This window comes from Podarcis muralis, chromosome 7 (genome assembly GCF_964188315.1).
Source record: "Podarcis muralis chromosome 7, rPodMur119.hap1.1, whole genome shotgun sequence".
Classification (NCBI taxonomy): domain Eukaryota; kingdom Metazoa; phylum Chordata; class Lepidosauria; order Squamata; family Lacertidae; genus Podarcis; species Podarcis muralis.
In genome coordinates, this window is record NC_135661.1 from 54,240,109 (window position 1) to 54,266,241 (window position 26,133).

At 47.4% G+C, this 26,133-nt stretch overlaps 1 protein-coding gene across 5 annotated transcripts in view; it reads right to left on the bottom strand.

Annotated features, from left to right (window-relative positions):
• NDRG4 (NDRG family member 4) overlaps window positions 1–26,133 on the bottom strand; it is a 49,819-nt gene that overhangs the window by 19,770 nt on the left and 3,916 nt on the right. For 3 of the 5 annotated variants that reach the window (XM_028739411.2, XM_028739410.2, XM_028739409.2), the window contains exons 2-4: window positions 19,196–19,287; window positions 17,807–17,851; window positions 1,504–1,609 (exon numbers count right to left, since the gene is read on the bottom strand). In XM_028739411.2, coding sequence (XP_028595244.1) covers window positions 1,504–1,609; window positions 17,807–17,851; window positions 19,196–19,264 — 220 coding nt within the window. In that variant the 5' untranslated portion in view covers window positions 19,265–19,287. Of the gene's footprint in view, window positions 1–1,503; window positions 1,610–6,291; window positions 6,402–17,806; window positions 17,852–19,195; window positions 19,288–26,133 lie in introns of those variants that run through there. The other 2 variants (XM_028739413.2, XM_028739412.2) reach the window with 2 other exon arrangements.

The following is a 26,133-nucleotide window of genomic DNA, read 5'->3' on the forward strand; positions in this document are numbered from 1 at the left end:
TTTCATGCCGATCAGTCACATGACCGCCGCCTCCTCACCCAGCCACATCTCTTCTCCCCCCCCCATCAGCTGCAACAACAGCAGCCTCTGCCACCAGCCAGCCTCTGCCAAAGGCACAGGGCAGCAGAGTAGGCCTGATTTTTCCTGGTCAGTTAGTAGCCCCTGTGACTAGTTTGAAATGTCAACACTTGCCATCTGCACTGTCAGAATCTTGGGTTGCAGCTCAGTGGAAAAGCAGCTGCTTTGCCTGCAGAATTCAATCACCAGCATCTCCAGGAAGGGCTGGGAGAGATCCCTGCTTGAAGTCCTGGAGGGCTGCTGCCGGTCAGTGCAGACAACACTGAGCTAGATGGATCAAGCTGTCTGACTCAAAATCATAGTTTCCTATGTTCCTTATTGTTATGATTGGGGAGGCAAGCTCCACATTCAGTGAAGGGTTAGAGTTTGAGAAGACTCCAACTAATGGATTCCTGAACCCTGGCTGGAAGAGACTGCACTGAGAGATCAGGGGCCATAACTGGCTGTTGCTTTGGAGCCAAGTTTGCTGAAGCTATGAGAGAAGCATTGAGGGACACTCTTTGGGTGTGATGTTCTGCACCCCCTCTGTTGAAGGCTCCAGGTGTAAATATGTGTGAACAAAGCATATTTCTAAGACACGGAAGACTCCGTGGTGCCATGAAGGGAAATTTGCAACCACCATACTCAAATTGTTCAAGACATTATTGGGCACACAGGTGACAGCGGGCATAAGGAAGAGGACTCAACAATAGGGCCTCCAGCTTTAATTATTCATTTAACAAAATTTATACACTTCTTGACTGTAAACTAAGCAGTTTACAAAAAAACATTAAAATTATCAAGAAAGAAAAACAGTTTAAAATAATTAAAACAGCCAAAAAAGATTAAAAGGTGTCAACATCTACATGCCTGGATAGGCCTGCCTTAAATAAAAGTTATACCCAGGCCCTGAAAAGAGTACGGTGAAGGGCCTGCTTGATGTCAATAGGCAGGGAGTTTCAAATTTATTTATTTATTCATGAGGAACCTCAAATAAATCCTCTTGGTCTCGATTTTCATCTGCCTCTTGATCTGCTGGACCAGCCTAGTCTAAGAATAAATGCAAGAATTTATACCCTTTTTAAAAATGCTCGTTTTATCAGAGGAAGTGCTTGGTGTAGCTTGGAAGCTTATGTTGTCTTCAGACTTTTGGCTGGCCTAATCATAGTTCTCTACCCAACTCTGTGTCTCTGTTTCTTGGTGACCAACTAAAATCGGACCCCTCTCTTCTGCCTCAAAACATCTTGGGACTCGCAGCCCCACAAGTGCAAATCAGCCAAGGAGGCCTCAGGCACTGAAGTTGTGGCCTGCTGCCCCCATCCTGCTCCTTTCTGGTGCGCAAACCATGAAGCACAGTTGGTCCAATCAACAGCAACTGAGAACCTCCCACCCTTTGGTGGAGTTACTCCTCTCCTGCCCTGGTCAGAAGGAAAGTGCTACACTTACGATTGAGTCCCACATCATGGTACGTCAGGAGAGCCGGGCGATTTCCCTTCGGGGACCCCCGAATGACGACATGCAGCAGCCCATATGGAGTCTCGATATCGTGCTCCTGGAGGAAAGATGGAAGAGAAAGAGTTGTATCAGTCCTCCCCTGGCAGGAAGAAGGGTCCAGGTGCACATTGATTGATCCGCTTCAGAATGGAGAAAGAGGCACCCCCGTCTTCTCTCTCCGAGTCCCACTTTCCAATTTTCCCTGTGGAAGGCACTGCTGCTTCCATGGTCAGCCTGTTTGTACTGTTAGAAGAAGCCAGTCCCCATTTTCCCATAAGACCTCAGAAGTGTGGAAGCCTGGCTCCCCTGCCCATCCTCTTTGTGTGTTTCCAGGGCCACCACAAAAGCCATCAGCAAGTATGGTGGAGCAGTTAAGAGTGTCAAACTAAGACCTGGGTTCAAACCCTGCCACCTTCTGCCATGAAGCTCACCAGGTGATCTTGGGCCAATCACTGCCTCTCAACCTATCCTACCTCACAGGGTTGTTGTGTGGATTAAATGAGGAGGACTGTGTATGGCACTTAGAGCACCTTGGAGAAAAAGGTGGGATATAAATGCAATGAAATAATAAATATATATATAATAAGTGGGCAGAGGGATGAACATCCATATCCTGCATGGGATAAGTGGGGTTCCCCTCTCGTAAAACACACATAGTAGCAATCTACCTCATGGAGCTGCTGTGAGAACAACCTAAAACACCCACTTTTTAAAAGGACTCCCTGAACGATTATAAAAATGATGCAAATAGATTGCAATTTGTTAAGTTGAAGTGATACATTTCTAGGATGATGGCCTAGGTTAGTCAATTCCAATAATGATGTGGGAGCCAGTGGATCAGGGACCAGTTCATCTGCTCTCACACACCATGGACCCACAAGAAAGAGGCAGAAAATGGAGGTCAAACAGCAGCAAGGAGGAAGCCAACCTCCTGCCAGGATGGATCAAATGTATCTGAACATAGCTGATGATGGGGCATCTGACTATGGGTCCCTAGTGACCCTGGCCTAGTGAAATTATTCAAAACAGAAGGTTGTGATCTGTCCCTGTCCTGAGAGGCTGGGCACCAATGCCCCTGATGCCAACGCATGAGTATAACTGGGCCACAGTTGCCAACAGTATTCATAAATATTCTAGTGGCCCAAAGGACTCAAGGAAGGGATTGGGGCCCTGCTGCTCACTTGGAAGAAGGCAATCCAGATCTATTATTAGCTATTAATAATAATAATAATGTATATCCTGCTTATATGCCAAAATGGCTTCTAACAACTGTAAGATCAATCCATAATTAAAATACGGAATAATATTACAACATCTTTAATTAACATACACAATAAAGCCAAGCTATGGGAAAACATAACCATTAAAACAATTGTAAACAGAAACAGCTAAGCCAATAACCTGGGAAGCTGTTCCAGGCTCCTGCTCATGGCAGCTCCCCTGTTCTGTTCAGTTCTACAATATCCCAAATTACACACACACATTCCAAATGCAGTTGCAAAATAAAATGGGTATAGTTTTCCCCAAGCTGGTGTCCTCCAGATGTTTTGAACTACAACTCCCATCAGCCCCAGCAACATTTGGCCATATTGGCTGATGCCGATGGGAGTTGTAGGTCTGGGGCAGGAAGGGTAGCATGAAGGCATTATCATTCTGCCTTTCCTGATAATCCCTAATATGCTATTCAGCTTTTTCATAGCAGCCACCATCTTGGTCAACATTTTCATTGATAAAATGGATAAAAATACTTTTAAGGCATACATGAATCTATCTCTGTAAGCTGCTTAGAGGATTTGCTTACAGCTAAGGGATATGCAAATTTTGTCAAATAAAATTAAAATGAGACAATTCGACTAGTATTGAGGTAATGTTTTTGAAACCCGTTAAAAACCTGAAAGTGCTGCAGAATAGCTTAGTGTTGTTATTCTTTATTCTTCTACTAGCTCCTAGCCATGGTGGTGCCACAGTTGAAGGCAGTAATGCTCCTGAATAACAGATGCTGGAAGTCACAGGAGGGGAGACGCCTCTTGTGCTCAGAGACTGCTTTCTCATGGTCATCTGGTTGGCCACTGTGAGAACAGAAATTCTGGACTGGATGGGCCCTTGGCCTGATCCAGCAGGCTCTTTCTATGTTCTTCCAATTATCTGGAGCCAAGTTTTGGCAGCGGAGCCCCTTCTCAGGGCCAGGTCTTTGTATGGTTTGTATGGTATGGTTCGGCCTCACGCCACGCCAATTAAGCTCTAGGGACAGCAAGACAATGTGGCTCCTTCTCACATCAGCATCTCACAAGTATGACCAGCATCACTTGCGACCAGACAGTGTTGGCAGAGGTTCTCATGCTGTGGTGGGAATATTTCCTTTGGGCTTCAGAACATGTGCAGGCTGCCATTGCATGAATGAGTAGCTCCAAATAGCTTGTACATACCTGGGATTGGGGGCGGGGGGGGGGGGTTACCAGGGTGGAAGGTGTCAATTCCAGAAGCTCCACCACTTCTCATTTTTTATATTGTACATCTATTGCATCTCTGTTTTGATATAGTCTATTGCATTTTATTGCTCTCTTGCAGAAAAATGCAGAATATAAATTAGATAGATAGAACATTAAAAATGAGGCCATAGATAGGGCATTTGGGATGGGAGAGGCCAGCAGCTCTGCAACACACAGAATCCTCCGCTGGGTAACAAATGCCCAGTTTGCCCTTCCCACTCCAGAATGGGGAGGGGAAGGGAAGAGAGCCCCTGAAACAAATGCCCAGAGTGCCCCAGGCTCCTATACTTACTCTCACGTAGTACCCTACTCAAGACATCCTCACAGCCTGTCAGATTGGGCTACACAGCCCAGCGGTCTGACTCAGAACTAGGCGACTCACAGCTCTTCTGAAAGACCAGCTTCATCGGGCTCCTCCCTCAGCTGACCTCTACAGCAGCCATTTCAACTGGCAATAGCAGATGGGGAGAGATGGAAGCAAGGAAGGGCAAAGAGAGACCAAAGTGGTGGCGGCGGAGAGGCAGCCATGCCAGAAAGGAGGGCAAGAGGGGGAGGAGGAGGTTGGCCTCATGATCCAGCAGAACTCATGGCTCACCAGCAAAATCTCCCCACCGAGACCCACAGAGGAAGCTGCATATTTTAGAAGCAAACGCCTTTTGGGGGGAACCCTGTAGATTAGAGGCAACAACACCCACACAGCCTATACCCCCTACTCCACCCTGTAGCAGGGGAGCAACCAAAAAGCTGCTGTAAAGAGCTTGGCCTCCCGCTTCTCCCCTTCCAGTCCCAGCACCATCCTTGAGGAGGATCAGGCTGCACTTATGGGAAACTCCTCCTTTCTTCCCTTCATCCTGGCAGGTTTAGCCAAGCTTATCCCCACATCTTGGAAGTGGAGTGAGATGCCTATCAAGAGCATCAGCAATGCTGGGGAGGGGGGGAGAGGGAGGGAGGGAGGGAGGGAGGGAGAGAGAGAGAGAGAGAGAGAGAGAGAGAGAGAGAGAGAGAGATATCCCTGTCAAGGGCAAGCTTTGCTCAAGGTCAAACAGCAGGGCAGAGCTGAAAGGCAAGGCAGCCCTCCAGATGGACAGCCCTGGCTCAACTCTGCCTCCAGGCTCCACCTGCTCTGTCCTTGATGGGGAAAGCTCTGTGGGGCTCTGGGGAAGAAGAGTTTGCCAGGGGTGGTCTCAGCAAGGACAGAGAGATGTCTTGCCTCAGCTTCATGGCACCAAAGATGTTCTCCTCCTGCTTTGCAAATGAGTCCTGACACCCAGTGCAAAGCCACAAATGAGGTTCTCTTTCTCCCCCCACCTCTGCAAGCCAGGCAGAGAGGCTCTAAGAGGACAGCCAGTAGGAATGGGAACAGCGAGGGAAGGAGGGAAGGAGCTGTGTACGTGCCAAAAGGGATGCTGGGTGTGCAGAGAAAATGGTGCACTTTCTCTCCCCAGATGCCACACATGCCCTTTGCACAGCAGAGAGGTGAGACCAGGCAGCAGCATGAGCCTCAGCGGAACCTCTCGCCCATCTGCTTGCTGGGTGCTTCAGGCACAACAGCAAGGAGGGAAACTGCAGGAACCAGTCATGGATTATCCCCCTCCTCCTCCCTTCCCCCAAAATGCCTGCAGCCTCAGCCCCTGTCACTGCAAAATGAGGAGATGCTTCCCCTGCCAGCCCAGGGAATCCACAAAGGTTTCCCATGCCCTGTCTCCATAGTGCGCCATCCAAGTCTGTGATTGTCCCAAAGGGAAGCAGGAACAAGAGGCTTGGTCCATCCTGTGGACCCCTTTCCCCTCAATGTCACAGAGTGTGCTGGAGCCAGGGCAGACTGTCTCTCTGCTTTGTCACAAATTCCTACACACATCTCCTGACATTTAAATGAGAGGGCAGGACCTCCAGGCCAAGCTGGTCTTTGGCACTCGGAATGCATCATGCCTTGATTTCTCCTTCCGTGGCTGCAAAGGGAAAAGCACCACCTGCCTTCTAATAGAGGATGGCCCAGGCTGTCCTTCAAGGCTCCTACCTGCCACACGTGCTCAAGGACTAGTGCAGATCCATCCCCCTCATATTGGACTGTGTTAAGCTGGGGCAGAAAACATCGAGGTTAAGGAGCAGGCTGGGGTCTCCAGTAACGTTGGGGGGGTGCCCCCTCCCCTTGCCCAGCAGTGGCATGCAGCAGCCCCATCACCTGCACACACACACACACACACACACACACACACACACACACCATCTTGCCTGGCTGAGCTGTACCTACCCCATCCCAGCACTCTGGCATGGTGAGCTGCCTTTCTTCTTCTGAAGGAGAAGGAGCAAGAGCAGCAGCAGCAGCAGCAACAACAACAACAACGTCCTCCTCTGCCTCTCTAGCCACTTCCAGCTCTAGACAGGCTCTCCTCTCTCTCTTTCAGCTGGGAAGATGCACAGCTCTGCAGTGGGCTGGCCTCTTTCCACCGGCCTTGATAAAGGAGACCCACCCCCCTGGCTTAACTCCTCCTCCTCCTCCCCAGCTCACCAGGGAAAGATTGGTTTGAAGCATTCTACTGCTCAAATGGAGCCCAGTGATAGGCAAGGGCGGGGAGGTGGGGGGGATGAGTCATGCTCCCGCTGGATGGAAATGCACCTGTTTGTTTTTATTTATTTATTTATTTCCCAACAACATTACTCCACAGCCAGCCATTCTCCATTTTACCCTCATGAATAAAGATGGGAGCGCACAGGCAGAAGGGCAGAGTGCTGACATTCACTTTCTATGGCTGCACCCCCAGGAAGAGGAAGCAGATCTGCAGAGGGCCCAGAATTGCATGCCTGCATGCCGCACCCCACTAGCATGTTCTCCGAAAGGTGGGAAGGAGAAAGCAAAACAGCCTAGAGGTGCCCCAGCTAGAGGAGGAGGAAGAGTCTCTCTCCTCTCTCTCTCTCTCTCTCTCTCTCTCTCTCTCTCTCTCTCTCTTTCTCTCTCTCCCCCTCTCTCTGGTGCACTGCAGTCATGCTCAGCCTTCCCACCTGCCTTCTCCATAGGAAGGGTCAGAGAACATCAAAGCACGTCAGAGAAAGGACAGAGCCTTCCTGCTGCATTCCCAAGTTCCTCTTCCTCTAAACCAGCTCTCCAAATGCAGATGCAAACACACACACAGTCTTCAGGTTGCAGAAATGTAAAGTGGGCACTTTTAGTCTATTCCGAGGACAGAGATACTCAAGGGTTGCTGGGGAAAGACAAGCAGGGAGGGTATCAAGCAAACTCCTGACCTCTCACTAAAAAGCTGTGCATGCATACGAGCTTAAGGGTTGTGCGTTCATGCACTGAGAGAGCAGTGGAGGGAGGAGACCTGGGGTGGGTAGGCAGCAACCAGCCCACGGGCCTCCTTCCTTGCTCCAACACCCCATCACTTCAGGGAGTGCATCAGATTTTGGGGGTATGCCCAAGGACAGGTTGTTTCAAGTCTGAGAGGTGACAGATCTGTATCTGCAGCATCTTTGACATTGCCCACCTTCTGCTGCAAACACCAGCCCTCCTGAGGACATTTGCTCTGCAAGAGGGGAGTAACACGCATCAACAACCTCTTTGCCTGGGGAGCAGCAGCTCTTCCCCATAGGTGGGGTTTGTCAAGCACAAATCTAGTCCCTTTCTCCAGTATACTTCAATCCTCCAAATAAATATATTTGTGTTCTCTGTGTCACAAAGAGTGCTGGGTTCAGAGCAGATGAGAATATATAGCCCTATCTCAGGGCCCCGTTCATGCTAGGCATCAAAGTTGGAATTCCCAAGTTTCATTCACTCACTTCTTATGGGACATGTTCCACATGATGACACCATACAGTCACTGCCACCCTGTGTTTTCCTTGTGGCTCTTCTACCATCTCTCAGACCACACTGGGTGGAATTTTCGAGAAGGATGAAAGAGTACCACAATCTCCACATGTGTAAATATGGTTTTAAAAGCGAAGGGTTCAACATGGGCAGCGACACATATGGAAAGTTAGCTTATCACAGCTCAGCACACATTGATAGTGACATTTGTGGTGGGTGCTGTTTTGTGACCCTGTTTGTATTATTTTAATCAACTTTTAAAATTGTCACTAAAATGCTTCTCTAGCTATGTTTAAAAAGCAACAATGAAAGAGAGTTATGGTGCTATAACACCATCACGATGTACCATAATTCTATGGTACAACACCATGCCTTGGTTTCACTTAAAAAAAAAAAAGCCAGGAGAGCATTTAGCAATAGATAAATAATGATTTTTAAAAACTAAAGCGGGGTCATAAAATGGCACCCACAATAAGGGCTTTAGTTAGTGTGTGCTGAGCTGGAAATGGACACCCACCCACAGCAGCTGTGTCATGCCCACTGGTTCAGAGAGAACCAGAGAGCTGCATAACATTTTTTTAAAATGTGACACTCCCAGTTTTGTGAAAAGTCAACTTGCAGCTAGTACCAGACTCATTTTACCCTCCAAGCAAACCACCAAGATTGTGTCGGGAGGGCCCCCAAACGGCATCAGCGGAGCCAGCATCCAATATCAGAGACCCACCTCCTGTGGAGCTGTGGGCACGCTATGTATCAGCAGAGTAACAGCAAGAAGTGAGGCTGTGGAGGCACTGGCATCGCGAAAGCTTCCTTTATTTACAAATCAAAACAACAAACATGGCTAGCGCGAGCAGCAGCTTCACACATGTCTGCTCTGTCCGAAAGCAACAAACAAAGAGAAAAAATACAAAAGCACACAGGAAGGAAGTTCAGTGTCTGAGTTCCGTTCCCACACTCCTATCACAAAGGAATGTAAATAGTGGATCACAAGATCTGTATGTAAATAGGCTGCAAATGTGCTAAAATCTGCAGCAATGATGTCATGAAAAGGGGGAGGAGGTTAGTATTTTCATACTAACAGATTGCTTAGACCAGCCTTTGCCAATCTGGCAAGATGTTTTCCAGATGTTCTGGACTACAACTTTCATCGCTATGCTGGAAAGTACCAGGTTTGCAAAAGCTGGCTAAGATTGACCAACCCAAACAAATGTAGCCCTGCCCATTGCGCCGAAGTGCAGATAGCTGTCAAGTGCACAGGTTGAGGTCCAGGTAAAGAGGGGCCTGACCTCACCTAGGCGGCCGGGAGTTTCACAGGGTGCAGAATTTGCCCTGGATCAGTCCATGTCTGTTTAACAGAAGAGTAAGAGCCTCAGAGGTGGGTTGTATTGCATTTGCTGCCGTAGCTACCGGCTAATCGCCTACCATGAAGGTGCTTCTCTTGCATTTCACCACTGACCTCCCTCCCTCCCTCCTCAGCAGCCTCATTACCTGAAACTGCAGAGTGTCTGTGTGGAAGGCCAAACAAGGGCAGCAGTATCCCATGCAACTGTCAAGAGGGAAAGAAGTGCGGAAAGGCCCAGAAGTAGATTTAAAAGCAGGAGTCCTCAGAACCCCAAAGAAACAGTTGCAGGAGGAGGGTGGAAACATTCCAATGGTCACCAGAAGAAAGAGGAAAAAACAGAGGGCAAGAAACCAAGGAAAGAAAGTAAAACAAGGCACGACAAGCTGCAAGTAGAATCTTCTGGACTCAAAGCCTGGAATGGGAGAAAAGCTCTGAAAAACTGCTCTCTCCCTCTCCACTCCACAGATTAAAAGTGACTGCTGCCTGGCTTGGCTCCCACAGAAAGAGGGAGCAAAGACAGGCTGACATCAGATTTCCCCAATCTGACGCTCTCCAGACAGTTTTGAAATGCAGGATTATTTTATCCTGTCTTTTTGGAACATACAATTCAACGGTAGTAACTACTTCGGTACTATTTCAGTAGTCTAGTTTGGTTCATTATCTCAAGCCATTTCAGCTCCAGACAAAACTTGGGGGAAATGAAAGTAGCGTTACTCGCCCCATTTTAATTCTGCCTTTCCTCTGAGGAGCCAATCCCCTACCCTTATCCTTGCAACATCATTGTGAGGTGCGATTGGTGAAGCTTTAGGCCACCCCATTAAGTTTGTGCCTGATTGGGGATTTGAATCCAGCCCTCCCTGTTCTAAGTCTGACACTTTACCCACAATGAGATCCTCAGTTTTGTTATGAAGACAGACAGACAGACAGACAGACAGACAGACAGACAGACACACACACACACACACACACACTCCATACTCCCCATTAGTTGCTGTACACATGAAATGAGACCAAGAAGCTGGCGTGTTTCATATTGTCTCCTCAATGGGATTCTTTATTAACTTTAATACCATTCTTAACAATCTGAAATCTGGCATAGTGTGAGTTGGACTCTGCAGTCGGTTATAAATATTGTCAGGTTTTCAACATTGTGGTTTCTTAGATGACAACTTAATTCCGCTCTATCTAAAATCAAATCTGGCAGGCCTGACAGATTCATCAGAATCTGGTCCAGAAACCAGATCTTTTGGTTTGCAGCACAACTGCAGTCTGCAGAACGCTCCAGGTCCCAGATCACAGCCTGGGACAGCAGAGGTAATTCAGGCTGAGCTTGCTGATTTGAGACAGAATCCAATCTGTTGCCAAGCTCTGCTCAGGGCTCAACAAAGTATGCAAATGAACCCGCTGTCCATGGTGCTGAAATAGACAGAGCTGCCCCCTGGCATACTTCAACTGGATCCCAGCACCAGTTTATGAAGGCTAGAAACAGGATCCTGGCTTACTTGGTTGTGTGTGGTTCACCCACACTTCCACTTGCCCTGCTGCTTTCCCCTACAAAAACACGTGTTTTAGTGCTGAATCAGAACAAACAGCACCCAGGATTTCCAGAGATTGTCATTTGCTGCAATTAAGCACTAAAGAGCAGGTTTTCAGGAGGAAAGACAAAACCGAAGTTTCTAGGCGAAGTGTGGATGAGCCCATTGTCTATGCAGTCAACAGCAGCAAGCCCTTGTGGGGTGAGACTTGCAAGGATGCCAGATGTCTCTGTATGATGTACAGGCTGGCAAATGTGTATGCTGCAATCACACCTTAAGGTGTACACATATGTAGACTCCAGAGTGTCTGTATGCATGTGCGTGTCACAGATCAGATTTTTCCATATGTGCTTTTGTACACCTTCATCCACACATGAGCACTTTCAGTTGAACTCTGTCTCAAATGTTTCCCATCCACACTAGTGGGAGGTGCTTGATGAGATGTCTTGTTGTCCCCTCCCCTCAATTAGTACTTCCTCATCCTCCATGAGTTCTGGAAACCTGAGGTCCATTGTGGGCATGCCTGCAGCTTTTGGTTTACCTGGGTGCGCTGCCATTTTTAAAAATTATGTTTCTGATATACCAGAAAACAAACTCATTTTTAAAAGTGTGTGTCATGCCACTCCCAGCAGCAGCCCACCAGTGAAAGCTGGGGGGTCTTGTGAAAGATGGCATCCTGAAAAATGTCACTACACACACACACACACACACACACACACACACACAAATAGCCCACACAATACACTTCAATATGTCCACAGTTGGGTATCATGGGATATTATGTTGGATTTCCCCCCTTACCACTTTTATCTGTAGATCAGGAAAGACAAATTAAATGGGGTGTGTGAGTGTGGCCTGCCAACTTGGATGGGAATGTCATGTAGATGGCACAAAAAACATGCACACATGAGATGCATTGGATGCCCTGTGAACTGCTGTTTTTACACAGCTCCACTGCCTTTTGAAATAAAATTCCTTTGCTTCTTAGCCTGGAATCACTCTATGGATACATTTCACTCTTGTGCTCCCAAAGTAGCATCTGTCTGTCTGTCACATAATTTCTAATCGAAACAAGGTGTGAAAATACAGCACAAAAAAAAAAGATCATTCATAAAAAAAGTGAAAAACACACTTGTCTCTCTGTCTGTCTGTCTGTCTGTCTCATAAAGTTCTGGTGTTTTTAGGTTGTGTGTGTGTGTGTGTGTGTGTGTGTGTGTGTGTGTGTGGAAATGAGTGTTTGCAGAAGCAGACTGAGTGTGGAGTAGCAGCCCTAATTAGCCTCCAACAAGTGAAGGAGGAGAAGGAGGAACATAACGCTAAGGCAGCTGCTCCATGACTGGACTATAGGGAAATGTGATGAGAGAGGGCTAGACTTGGCTGTTGCTGCATAGATGACAGCAAAGTTTGCCAGGTTCAAACCCAGAAAGGAGTTTCAGGGGCTCCATGAAGCTTGTTTCAAAGAAAGGTGAGAAACAGAAGATAGAAAGGAGTTCCTGGTGGATCTTCTGGTTTTTATAAGGCCAAAGACCCTGGGAGGCCAAGGACCCTCTTGGCTCAATGTTGCCACTGTTTTGCATAGGGGTCACTTTAAAGGGCCACCCCTGGGATAAGTTAGCAAATTTGGAATGCAGGGAGTTTCCATACACTGAGTCAGACCATTGGTTCAACCAGTTCAGTATTGTCTGTTCTGACTGGTAGCAGTTCCTCAGAATTCAGACGTCTTTCCCAGGCCTACCTGCAGATGGCATGTATTGAACCTGGGACCTTCTGCATGTAGAACCTATGCTGCAACACTGAGCTACGGCCCTTACCCAAAACAATCTAGATTTATTTAGAAATTAATGGCACTATTTCCAAATTTGTGTGTCTGAAGAACCAACCAATAAAGGTGGAGCATGTAAATAAAGCATGTAACTCTCACTGGTAGGACTACAGGAGAAATCCTAAACCAATCAAAACTGCTGATATTGAAAGGATTTAGAATTATTTGGGGGTAGCCAGCATGTGACCAGAGAACCGGAACGAGGTAAGAAATTGTTTGCGATTATCCAAGAGAGAGATCTTAGGTAGGGTCCACACGGTGGACTGTTGCAATGAGAGAGAAGCAAAATCAGTTCCAAGAGGTTATTAAGAAAGCCAAACATTTAATAATATTTCGTAAGCCAATGTTGTGGCCACACCTGGAATAGGACTCGCAGTTCAAGTCAACCTGTCTCAAAAATAATATTGTGGCACAGAAAACAAAAAGGGGAAATTATCCTGGGGCCAAAATGCCTTCCACACGTGTAAAGGTTGAAGCACTGTAGCCATGTTTTTCTCAGCTGGAAAGCCCCACTTTGTGGAGGTCAGAGAGATATTTAGAAAATTATGAGCAACATGAAGAGGGGAAGGTTTCCTCCCCCAGTTATAATATGAGAGTGCAGCATTGCCTCTGTGGTGTAGCCCAGAGGAGGAATTGCCATGGGGAGAAGGTGACCAGACTCCTGCAGGGGTGAGATCCTTGACAGCGGGGCATAATGACATCCTTGCTCACCACTGACAGACATTGCTAGCCTCTGCTTAGCAGCCAACAGAGCCCTGAACTGTTTGGGAACGGGCTCACCTTTGGCCCATTATGAGCCTGCTCTTCATTGGAGGCCCTCTTTAGCATCTCATTCTACATGCAAATACACAGTATTTGAAATTAGGTGGGGGGGGGGCGTCTGACGACAGAACTTTTTGGCATGCAGTGCTCTGTGTTGTGTTTTTTAATGGCTTGTTGGATTTTATAAATATACTAATTTTACTGACACTCGGAAACTGCTGCTAGGGCCATTTGTATGGCTTCTATATGGTGCTTTTCCTGCTTTCACGAGCTGCCGCCCTGGGCATCTTGCACTGAAAGGTGGTCTGCAAATCCAATAAATAAATAAACAAAAGATGGATCATTGGACTTGAGCTTCAGTGAACCTCATCCTGCAATGACTTGCAATACGAGCACAAAGTAGCTCACAGACCAGCAGTAGTTGAAGACATGAATTAATGTGATTTATTTTTTTTAATCGATGCTTGCAATGACCAGAAGCACTCCTTCTTAGAGCTGGGGCAGCAGAAAGAAGGCTGTCACTTGTGCCAGGAAACAGCAGGAGTGATTTCACGGGCTGTGTTGGGGCAGCATTTGCAGTTCCTAATGGGAAGAACAGCTCATTCCCATCATTCACAGGCCACAGAACATTGTCTACCTGGAACTGAAATGGAATAAAACCCGGCTCTAGCAGTTATTTCATCATCTATTAATTCATTCTCTCTCTGTATCTTTTATGAGGATAAGTGCACACAGATGTTCAATGGTCTGTGTTCCTGTGCCAGCTCCTACAAAAACCGTCCAGATTTCTGGTGACAAAGCAGGAAAACTCTCTGAAGATGCAAAAACCCAGAGCCCTCCAAGGAAACTGACAGCCAGGATAGTTTAAAGCCCAATGTAGTCACGCTGCACAAGCGCTTCAAAAAGGACCTGGACTTACATTATCAGGAAGAGCAGGAAAAGCAGATTACGTGAAATTGAAGGCAAAGAATTCAACTTTCTGAGAATTTCATGGTTCTTTAATTTTTAAAAAGCAAGATCCTTTACAGCTATAAAGTGTCTGGGCACTGATGGTTGAAGTTTCAGAAGTCAGAGCAGCTGCTGAACCAGATTTTCAGCAGTCCCTTCTCATGGTGAGCAAAACTAGAATGTATAATACAAAACAGCAAATTTGAACAATTTCATATTGGTCACACAATCCAGCTATGATGGGCACAGAATTTTAATACAGTGGTACCTCGGGTTAAGTACTTAATTCATTCTGGAGGTCTGTTCTTAACCTGAAACTGTTCTTAACCTGAAGCAGCACTTTAGCTAATGGGGCCTCCTGCTGCCGCCGCGCAATTTCTGTTCTCAACCTGAAGCAAAGTTATTAACCTGAGGTAATATTTCTGGGTTAGCGGAGTCTGTAACCTGAAGCGTATGTAACCTGAAGCGTATGTAACCCGAGGTACCACTGTACTTCTAGCAAGGAGTATACACTTGAAAGCAAGCAGACAGAGGCTTTGCAAAATGTTAGAAGAAAATGACTGAGATGTTTGTTAGCCCTTGAACAGCAAGAAATGTGGCTGTGGCCACATTGAATGAGATCGCAGTAAGTGAAAGGAGAGGTCTCCTCCTAACAGGTTGTGGCAGAGGTCCATGGTGTGGTAGCTGTGGAGGGTGGAGCAGGGAAGAATGTGCACAGTTAGGAGGTGTGGTTAGGAAGAGAAGAAGGAGCTCTCCTGCCCTGCTTTTGAAAGTCCATCCAGTTCTCTAAGAAGTGTAGGCAAACACATTGAATCCAGCGCACCAAACCACACTGAGAGTCAAAGCGAGACCTGGTCTGTGCAGTTCCAAAAAGACCAGCTCTGGAGCGGCTGGAATAATCATAAATGCATACTGAGCAGGAACCTGCAATCTAACCTGCAGTTAACACTGCTTGGAGATCCTCGTATCAGCAAATCAAAGGGATGCAAGAAGCAGGAAGCCCAGGCCCTACCATTGGGAGGATGAGGCAAAACAAGTTTGCCTCTGTGTGGCTAGTCTCCCATGTTTTATTCAACTTCCATGATTCAGGTTCTTCCTTACATCGGCATCTGGGGAAAAGGGATCCAACCACAGAAAGGCATGGAAAGAGGGAGGGAGGGAGTGGAGACAGTGCCAAGTTGTCTAGGGATTCTCCCTTGTGGTCAAAACTAGGACATTATGCTGAGGATGCTCAGAGTATGCATTGGAGAAAAACTGTGGATATGCCAAATATTTATTTTTAACACTATATTAAAATGATTTGTGTTTTGCTTTGCTTTTCAAACACCAAGGCTACTTACAGAACAACAGCAACATATAACAAATGTCTTAGTCTAGAGGACCAGAGGCAGCTCCTGCCAGGCTTGTGCAGCATACAGGTGAAGAGGAGTTGGGCAATTTCCCAGGCAGCCCACCCTTGCCTGAGCTTTGCTTGTTGGGGAGGCCAGCCGTTAGCATGGTCTCCATCCTTCCCCACATGACAGTTCATAGTCTAAGCAATGAGGGCTCAGAAGCTGCAGACTTTTGTCTCTTTGGGCATGAAAACAAAAGAAAAGTCAGTGGCACGCAAAAGAGCTGCTGAAGCTTTGACATGAGAATACTCAAAGAACTGTTGCTCAAGCAACCACTACCATGGAAACAAGAGCAATTCCTCCCAGCCAAATGAGCTTGGATTTCAGGCACTCGACACCCCTCCACGCAGCTTCTGCAACAGACAACAGGCCACCTTCCTTTCCACAACAGCTCTACCCAACCTGATGCCATCCACATGTTATTGGACTACAACATCTGGAGGGCACCAGGTTGGGAGAAAGCCATTCCACAGCAAGTTCCTGCTGTCAGGAGAGCTAAACTTCCAGAGCTAGACTGGAAAGGGCAGATGTGCCTGCTATCCAGTCAGGCTCATGCCAGATGTCTAAGCCCATTTTCCAATCTTCCGAACACCATTCCACAAAGTTGGGGTCTTCCTCTGATGAGCAGTCCGCTCACCCATCCAATCAATATGCACATCCGCCCATCTGCTTTGACCCAGAAGAAACTGACTGTCAAGCTGCCCTGATAATGATGATTACAGTTTAAATTGTTAAATTGAACAATAAAAGAATCAATAACAACCACACTCTTCAAGTCTGCAATTATTTCAATCAAGAGCCCTGGTAGCCTCCACAGATTAGGGTTTCTGGGTAAATGTCATTTTGATGTCTCACTGTGATCTTCCAACCTGGAGCCCCAGATGGATTGCAAATTCAGGGAACAAAGGCAACTCTCTTATCTTTAGTGACTGGGAAACAAGAGACACCACCACAATATTTGAAAATCCCTCTCCGGAGCAAAAGGTGAGGTTCTTGAGGCAAGGGAGAGGAAAAATCTTTGGACTGGGTAGGTAATGGACTTCCCTTCTTTAGTCACTTGGCCAGTCAAATCAGCAGGCTCATCCAATGGGGGGGGAGGGCCTTTGGGGTGGCATCTCACCTGCAACAGAGGGTTCAGCCTGAGGCCTGTCAGGGCATACCCCTTGCAGATGCCTGAAGGTTTTATCCTGTTACTCCCTGTGCAGTAGGAGTCAGTCCTTCCGCTGTGCAAAGGTTGTGTCTCAACCTCCACAATAAATCACCTTCACGCACCAGTGCTGCCCCCTCCCAGAGGCAAAGACAGTTGTGGGAGAAGGAACCAAAGCATTGCCTTCTCTACCTAGTCCCGGGGAAAGGTAGGCACCGGGTTGGTGAAGGCTACATAAAGAAAGCTAATGTGACAAGAAGCCCGTATGTAGTGATGAGTAGCCCAAAAGATAACTTGGGAGATGCAGTGAGAAAATTATTGATAAGTACACTGACAGATAGCCTAAGGTGTAAAGGCAGTAAAAGTATGAATAGATGTTATTCTTATTTATTTATTATTTATTAACTTTGTAGAGCGCCCTTCATCCGTGGATCTCAGGGCGGTTCACAACATAGACATACAATATAAAAACACAAAATACAAGAGAAAAATAAGAACAAAAAACCACAAACTAATAACCCCCCCTTTCTTTTGTAACAGAGTCAATATGTCTCTGAAGACGTGCAAAGGAATTTGCTGACACAGATGGATAAACCTATGGCCTTGTTCTTCAGTTATTGCCTGTGATGTTGGTTTTGCTCAGTCCGATAAGGCCATTGCCTAGTTACCCAATTGCAACTCTGCTTGTTATCTGACTTTAAATAAACAAAAGCTGTCTTAAACATCACAACTCATGTGGTTAATTGCATAAAAATCACTAGGGACACCTGCCAGATGGACTTTGCTAAACCACACATTTGGCTACCACATTAGCTAAAAGAAACTGACCAATGGAAGCCCAGCCTGGCAGGTGAGAACACCTTGAACAGCACACCTTTATTCAGACTTAATAGGTGCCTTTCCTTGCAGCCCCAAAATGCCGTTTCTGACATTTTTAAGCCACCGGCCTGCATGTATTGAACCATGCTGAGCATGGCAGGCGCACAAAGGCAAGGAGAAGACATTGCAACTTACCTTCCAGTCTGTGTTCACTGCAGAGAGGAAAGTATCTGAATTCTCCTGGGAAGGAAACAGACCAAATCAAACCATTACTTCTCATACAGGTTATTTTAGCTCGTGACTTTCTTTCAAGCCTACTGAGTGCACTCCCCAAACCTGGGACATCATCACCATACTGTGTTTCCTGAAAGGAGGATCATTCAGCTGCCTGTCACAGCAAGTTTGGGATCTATCCTGACTCTCTACAAATCGGGGTGGAGAACCTGAGGCGCTCCAGATTGTCACTGGCAAACCTTGGCAATGTCACAGCCATACAACCACCAGCCTCCCTCTCAAATTTGCAGTTTGAGTATGTGCAACTGCCTAGGAGAATCTCTGCCCATCTCTAGAGCACAGATTTTGGGAGGAAGGCTGGTTGGTCAACATGCTGGCCAGAGGCCATAGCATAGATGCCAAGTGGAAATTGGGAAGTTGGCTGTGTGCTGGTGTGAAGTACCAAGTAGGCTGGCCTCTCTCTCCTCAAGCCAGGAGAAAATGATAGTCAGCCAGAGTTTGGAATTTCACTTGCACTCAACTGTTTGGAGCTGGATTTAAATCAAGATATAAATATTTGCATATATATCATGGCAGAAGACAGCTTCCAAACTTCTTTGTTACTGACATGGCTCACCAGGCTTGTATCTTAAGTTCCTTATTGGTGGCACCCATATCAGCATCACATCAGAGGCCCACCTGCCAACATGTCCAGGAGGGTTTTGGCTTTTCCATCAGGCTCTGCTCATCCTCTTGTTTACAGGGGATCCATACTGAAGAAGGAATGGAGGGTGGCAGGCAGGGCCCTGCTTCCTGCTTGTGGCCCAATGGCCATCTCTACACCCACATACATCACTCTTGAATCTGAGTGAGCAACTGGCAGCCTATGCAGTATAAAGGGCCTGAATTTGGTCCTGAGGCCACAGGCCACAGATCTCCAGTGGAAGAGGCCTCTGGAATGAAAGTGATGGGTGTGTGACCAGCTCAAAGTCATACTGGCACAAGTTTCAGGACAAGTATCTTAAGAACCTTGCTAGATGAGACCAAAGACCTACCTAGTGCATCAGCCTTGTTTCCCCACTAGTCGATCAGATGCCTTTGAGAAGCCCAAAACTAGGGCTTTAAGGGAAGAGTCCTTCCCAACTGTTGCTGACTTTCTGAGTAATTTCTCACTCAGGTATCTTTTGAATCTGAGACCATCATGGACACTGTTCCCAAAGCAGTTTGACAATGGCTGAACCTTGCACCAGTCCTGTGAAGAGCTTAGATTTAAGTCCAGGGGTTGCTTGCCCTCTTGTCAATTCCATACAGTTGGTTTGTTCCCTTTTAAAAAAAGTTTTGCTAAGTGATGCCAAATCCAGCAGGACTCACCAGCTCAGTGTCCTGCCCCCGAAGCAGTGGCTTCTCTTCTGTAAATCGCTGCTCATGCAGGCCGGCCATGGTTACTTCCTGCAGCAAAAGTCCTGCACAAAGGAAAAATGCAAGCACAGCAGTCAGCACAGCCCCAGGCAGGAACCAGGCAGAACTTCCCTGGACCTCCTTACACTTCAGGTGGCAGAGCTTCCTGCTCAGGAGCAGGAAGTAAAGTTGGATTTGTCACTGTACTTGGTATTCATAGAGCACTTTGCCCTGGATGGTTCACCCACATTAGCTCAGTCATGCTTCCAACAGCCCTGTAAGTCAGGCCAGTGTTATCATGCCTGTAAGACAGATTTGAGGGTGGATGGGGGAACACTGAGGCCAGGAGAATCATGGCTTGCCCAAGACTATTTGTGAAGAGAGTTGGAGGTCCACCCATGGCTGCATCTGCAGTTTCCCAGGTGGGAAGAGGCTCACTAGAACTGGGATGCTGTTTCTCAGCTGGAGCAACTGGGAAAGAGGCCCCTCACACTCCATCCCATATCACTGTCCCTGTCTTCCCCACTCCCCATTTTCTTCAAGTTTGTGCCTCTGGCTCCCACAGATTAGCTGCTCAAAGCCACCACCTCATCTGACTTCAGAAGAAAACCTCTCATTCAGGCCAACGGAGGTCCCAGCCTTATGCAAGTTTTGCAGGAGGGCAAATGGGAGTGGCTGGACAAGGACACAGCAACTCCCCATCCACAGAGATGCTGTGAGCCTCTGCCCCCCGTGTCCTGTTCCCATTGCTGTCCCTGGAGACCTTGCAGGTGTCTCCACAGGCAAAGGACAACCAGGTGACCTCCTGCACATGCTGCCAGAGCCAGATGCAAAAGGCCCAAGCCGAAAACAGAGACCACCTCATGTTTGGCTTGGCTTAATGCAGATTGCAGCAGCAGCGACTTGGAGAAGTTGAAAGAGAGAAAGAGAGCTGCTTCTTTAAGCCAGAAACAGGATACATGGGAACCTTTGCTGCCTGTTTGCAGTTAACTGGCAAGAAGTCACATTCCCTGGGGAAGAAGGAGAATGTCTCATTTGGGGCCGTTGCCAGTATCTCCTGCATTGCAATTCATAATACCACCACCAGCTTTGCCTGTTGCAAAATCTTCTGGCTTTCTGAGGAGCAGCTGGGGGTCGTAAGCTGAACAAGGGGAATAATAAACATGCTCTGCTTCCTTTTGTTCATTAACACATTGCAATTTTGTTGTACTTGCATTTTCTTTATTTAGGAGGGTGGTTTTATGGATGCCCATGTATTATTATTTTTTATAAAATTATAGTATGAGTCACTTTGAGTGCCTTTTGGGGAAGACATGGCAGAATAAATAAATAAGATTTAAATTAAACAAACGTAAACTGCACTCTATCCCTCCCTGCTCCAGTTGAGGAGCCCAGTTCCCCTCAGGGGAAACAAACTACACAGAACATTCTGACAAGGCTAAGAATCCAGCACTGTGGCTTCTTGCGCCAGCCAAGAGGCACATGCAAGTGGGATGATGCCACAGGGCAGCATGGGCAGTGCCACCTAAGGCTGAGACAGATACCAGCCCTGGGAGGACGTTATCAGCAGCAGCCACTGCACATGGAGGCAGAAGGGGCACACCAGGGGCAACAGGAGGGTTTGCCCACAGGCCATCCTGGGCCTGGAAGATGTTAGCCACTCACTGCAATGGGGTCTTGACCCATTTGCACCCTTGCAGCCAGTAGGCAAGCACCTGGTAGAGACAGACACTGGGACTCCCCCCTGCAGAACCCTTGGTCTGAACATGCTGTGCAGAATCCTTCACACAACCCCTCTTCATCCACCCTGATGGAGCGAAACCCAGAGCACAAACTGTGAGGAACATTTAGTGCATGAAGCAAATGGGCAGAAGATGGCACCATGTGGCGATTGCACACTTCTTGCTCTCCAGGGAAGAGAGGGAAGTAGTGCGGGGTGTGCATCTTAATTTTATTTTTATTGTTTATTACCTTTTTGTAAGCCACCGTTTGGGGCACAGCCCACTTAAGGTGGCTGGCATCTCATCAAAGCACACCAAGGTTCAAGGAGGAACCATCTAAAACAGCAGCAATCCAACATGCCTCCTTCATGGAGCCCAGAGCTCTGCACATTTCTGGGGGCCCCAATGAGGCAACAATCTGGGCTGCAAACACCCACTCTCTGTCCTGCTGCATTGAGAAGCCCCAGCCAAGAAACACACACTAGAGTGCCGATTTCACTGCACACTGGAGAGGGTTTAGCACAGTAAAGCAGAGGACAGATGGAGGCAGGAAGCCTTCAGAACAGTCTCCCTCTGCAGCAGTTTACTAGGAATGGCCTCCGCATACCCTACAAAGCAGGCTTCATGATTGCCTGGTTCCTTTGGCTTTCCAGCAGTGGGCCTGTGTTGCTTGGGGGGCTATCAAGTCATGGGTAGAGTTGTTTGCCATCCATGATTCTGTTGCACTAAATCAGGAATTGGCATTAGCTTCTTATTTCAATGTGCTGAGAATCTCACCTTTTTTCCTTTTTTGAAAAAGCAAGTTTCTAGTCCTGAGGGAACAAGAGTTGGTAAACTCTCACAGACTGGGCAGGGGCTGGGAAATGTTTCCAGTGGCATCGTTGATGCTCACCAAGCTGCCTTGTCATGGGGATAGCTCTCCTGACTCCCAAGGGCAGGGAAATTTGGGTCAGAAGGAGCTGAATCTGCCTGCCTGGTGACGCACAGAGGCAGGAACTGGGCTGGAGCCAGAGGGCCTCTGCACCTGGGTAGAAACTCATGAAGCTGTCTGCAAAAGAAGGGAAGCCAGGTGATCCCAGAAGGCAACTGATTCTGCAGGGAGTGGGAGCCAAGGGGAAAGGAGAAGAGATGACCAGCTAGCTCAGGGCTTAGGGGGTGGAGTGGGGACTCAAGTCCCAGGATAGAAGCCTGGGGGAAGGGTCTGCCAGGAAAAGGAGACTTGCTGGGGAGGGAGGGAGGAAGAGGAAGACCCAGCAGTCTAAGCACCAAGGGTAGGTATCAGAGAGTGGGAGAAGGTGGGTGGGAGGCTCCCAAGGTCCAGGCCTGCTCTGCAAGGCTGTGTTTCTGGCAGTCCCTTCTGTGTCCTGCCAACTACAGATGCTGGAAGGAGCAGGACACTCGGGAGGAGGAATTTTCCCTGTCCACCCAAAGCAAGACCAGATGGGGTCGCAAAGGTTGTTGGGGGCTTTTGCCTTGTGATCAGAAGCCAGGAGTGGAAGCCACCACTGCTTTTCCATAGCCAGGTCCTGCATTGATACCTTCTCTCACTCTTGCCTGCCTGCTGGCTTCCTTCAGCAGAACACCCTTCACAGATGATGATGATGATGATGATGATGATGATGATGATGATTTATTTATACTCCACCCATCTGGCTGGGTTTACCCAGCCACTCTGGGCAGCTCCCAATCGAATATTAAAAACACAATACAGCATTAAACATTAAAAACTTCCCTAAACTGCCTTCAGATGTCTTTTAAAAGTAGGATAGTTGCTTATTTCCTTGACATCTGATGGGAGGGCATTCCACAGGGCAGGCGCCACTACTGAGAAGGCCCTCTGCCTGGTTCTACCTATGATGTGGCATCACAGCTCACGCATACCCATGTTTGCCTCATGGTGACAGTGCTGCAGCTTTACAATGTCAAATAGGGTGTGGGGCAGACCCCTCAGACCTGTGAGGTTTGTAAGGCATTCTGACGCATGCTTGGGGCAGCAAGAGGTCCTACCCTGATGGGAGTCACTTCACATGTCATTGCAAACCGAGCTGGGCTCCTCTGTTAAGGGCAAACGGGGTCTGCATCCTGTCTCCTGCTGCATCCAGGTCCTAGTATCGCTCTGAGGGTGGTCTCTGAGTTCTCCTAAGTCATTCCATGTGGGAGGGAGGAGCCCCCAGTCCCCTCTCCTTTCCATACTGCCCCTGCCTAAGAATGCAGCTGTCCCATTTCTGTCAGACTTGAAGGAGGGGGGCTTGTATCTGTTGATATAAACAAAGGGCAGCAAGATTGGATGGACAGAGTGGCTGAAGAAGGAGAGTTTGAGCAAGGACAAAGTCCAAGGACAGAAAGAAGAGGTTGGACAAGGCAACCAGAGTTTTAAAGGTTAGAACATGGAGTCAGCCCAAGCACAGAAGAGGAGAGGAAGCCTTGATAGCATTGCTAAGAATAGCACCAGGAGGAAATGTCCCCAAATGCTGATCTTAAACTGGTAAATTTCAAGGCCAACTCTACAGCTGCACTTAAGCAAAAGCTTGTCTAGGAATGAGGAAGTACTCCAGTCCATTCATTTCTTGAGCCTTCCTTTATTGCTTTAGGCACACCTTTACAAGAACTGATTTTCTGGAACACATTTGATAGCACATCTGCAATTACTACATTAGAAGCTACCCAATACTAGGTCAGATTAGCTAGTACTAGGTCCACCTAGCAGCTAGTACAGTCGTACCTTGGAAGTCGAACAGAATCCATTCCAGAAGTCTGTTCGACTTCCAAAATGTTCAAAAACCAAAGTGCGGCTTCTGATTGGCTGCAGCCCATCAGAAGCCCCGGAAGCCCCATCAAACATTTGTCTTCCAAAAATAGTTCGCAAAACAGAACAGAACAGTATGCGGCATTCGGGAGCCAAAACGTTCAGGAACTAAGCTGTTCCTAAACCAAGGTACGACTGTACTGCCAAGCAGCGACTCTCCAGGATTTCAGGCAGGGAACCAGTCTCAGCCCTACCTGGATATGCTGTCAAGATTGTACATGGGACCTTCTAGATAGAAAGCAGATGCTCTACATTGAACTGCAGCCTTTCTCATACTTTAAAGAATGAATAATACATGCAAGAAAACGTCTGAAAAGGCATTTGATCTGTCATTGCTCTTGACATTTCACAGCCAGTCCTGGTAAAGCTTATAACAACAAGGGTATAATTTTGTCATCTAAAGACAGTGCTTGGTGGTTTTCAATATTAAATATCAGAAATGATTAATTCCCAAGGTTTGCTTTGAACATTTACACCAGGGCCTCAATAAAGGTCATCCTTTCCTAGTGAAAAATGGAGATGAAGATGAAATGTAGCCACTTACTGAAGGCTCTCCATTGGCCTTGCCAGGATTTGCTCCCCTTTTCTCTTGTTTTCCACATTACTTGTAGGCCCACCCCTCTGCAACTTTCTCTAGGGTCCCTACCTGTGACTTCATCTCTCCTAAAATTGTTTCTGTCAGTCACCCAAAGTTCTCCAACTCAACATCTCTCTCTTCATTCAGTCCCCAGCAGGAAATCCTTCCCTTCTGCAAAGCATCATATTCTCTGATCCAAAGTTCTCTTGTGTATAGGAGCAATACAAGCAAAGCACCCTTCCTGCCACTTCACAAATCTTGATTCTGTAATTCAGAAGCATTAACAGATTTGATATGCCCCTCTTTGCCTCAAACAGGAATGGAGGCAGGCAAAAGGAACATCAGAGCCTGAAGCTTCAGGGCCAGTGGAGCACATTGTGGCAGTCAAGCCTGGAGGTTGAGTGTTAGAGGATCCTCTCTGTCAGAAAGGCATGGAGCCCATGCAATAGATGGAGCCAATAAAAGTGGCATCTCAGTGACATCTGGTTGGCTCCTGTGTAATAGAAGGTGGTGAACAAGACAGGCCCCTTTTGATTCACCCTACCAAGGCTCTTCTTTTGTACTTTAAGCAAACTTAGCCAATGTAGCAAGCTGCCTATGCAAAAGCAGAGCTGGTTCACACCTCTCTCCTGATGGGGAATTCACAGCCCCATCAAATAGGGGCAATCCCACTCCCTCAAAATGGGATCCCACAAACATTACTGTGCCTGGATTAAACTTAAATTTACTACGCTCGTCTCAGAAGAGCACTCCAGCCACCAAGGACCCACAACCTGAGGCTGCACTTGGTGGAAGATGACTGGCCCAACCCACTGGATCCACATAAGGCAAGTCCAGCTTTGCCCTGATCTCCCTTTCTCAATATTAATTAATCAGGCTTTGACCTGCCACCAACCTTCCCAAGAAAGGTTGTGCACGCCTTGTTAGATGCTGTTTCCTACTATTGCTTGCTGAAACAACTTCTACATGCACTCCATTTCCACAGGGATGATATATACTGCTTCCCTGCCTATACCTTGACTTGTAATCCAACACGCTCTTCAAAAAGAAAAAAGATTATTCTCTATATGAATGCTACTTTCAGAAACTGGAATGTTTAGAACTGGATGTGTTCATCACACTAATGGCACTTCAATCCCAAAGTACAGATAATCTCTCTCAGCAGCTTCATTGAGAAGTTCAACAGAATGAGTGCTACAGAAAATCCTAGCAGAACACCACAGGAGCAGGGTCAGCATCCCCAATTACCCATCCTGCGTCCATCCAGACAAGGAGGAACGGAGCCAAAGGAGAGTCATCCTCCAAACTCCAAGCAAGATCTGGAGGTGCTGTGAAAGAATGGTATGATCCACATTATCAAAAGCCACTGGGAGGTTTTAGAAGATCAACATTGTCTGTATTATGGCTGTCAAGCTCAAGACCAGACTTTGCCAAACTTCTGCCTTTCAGATGTTGGGAACTGCACTTCCACCAGCCTCAGCCACATGCAAGATGAAGGTAACCCACCAGGACTATCATGTCTCCCGTTTTAGGGTCTGGGGAGGATGCAGATGACACACCAGTTGACTTTCTTGAGGGGGAACCCTCAGCACCCCTTCTATACTCTCCCGTTTGAACACATGGCTCTTCCATCATCCTCACCATGACTCTACAGCAGTGGTTCTCAGCCTGTGGGTCCCCAGATGTTGTTGGACTACAACTTCCATCATCCCTGACCACTGGTCATGCTGGCTAGGGATGATGGGAGTTGTAGTCCAACAACATCTTGGGACCCACAGGTTGAGAAACACTGCTCTACAGCTTTCTC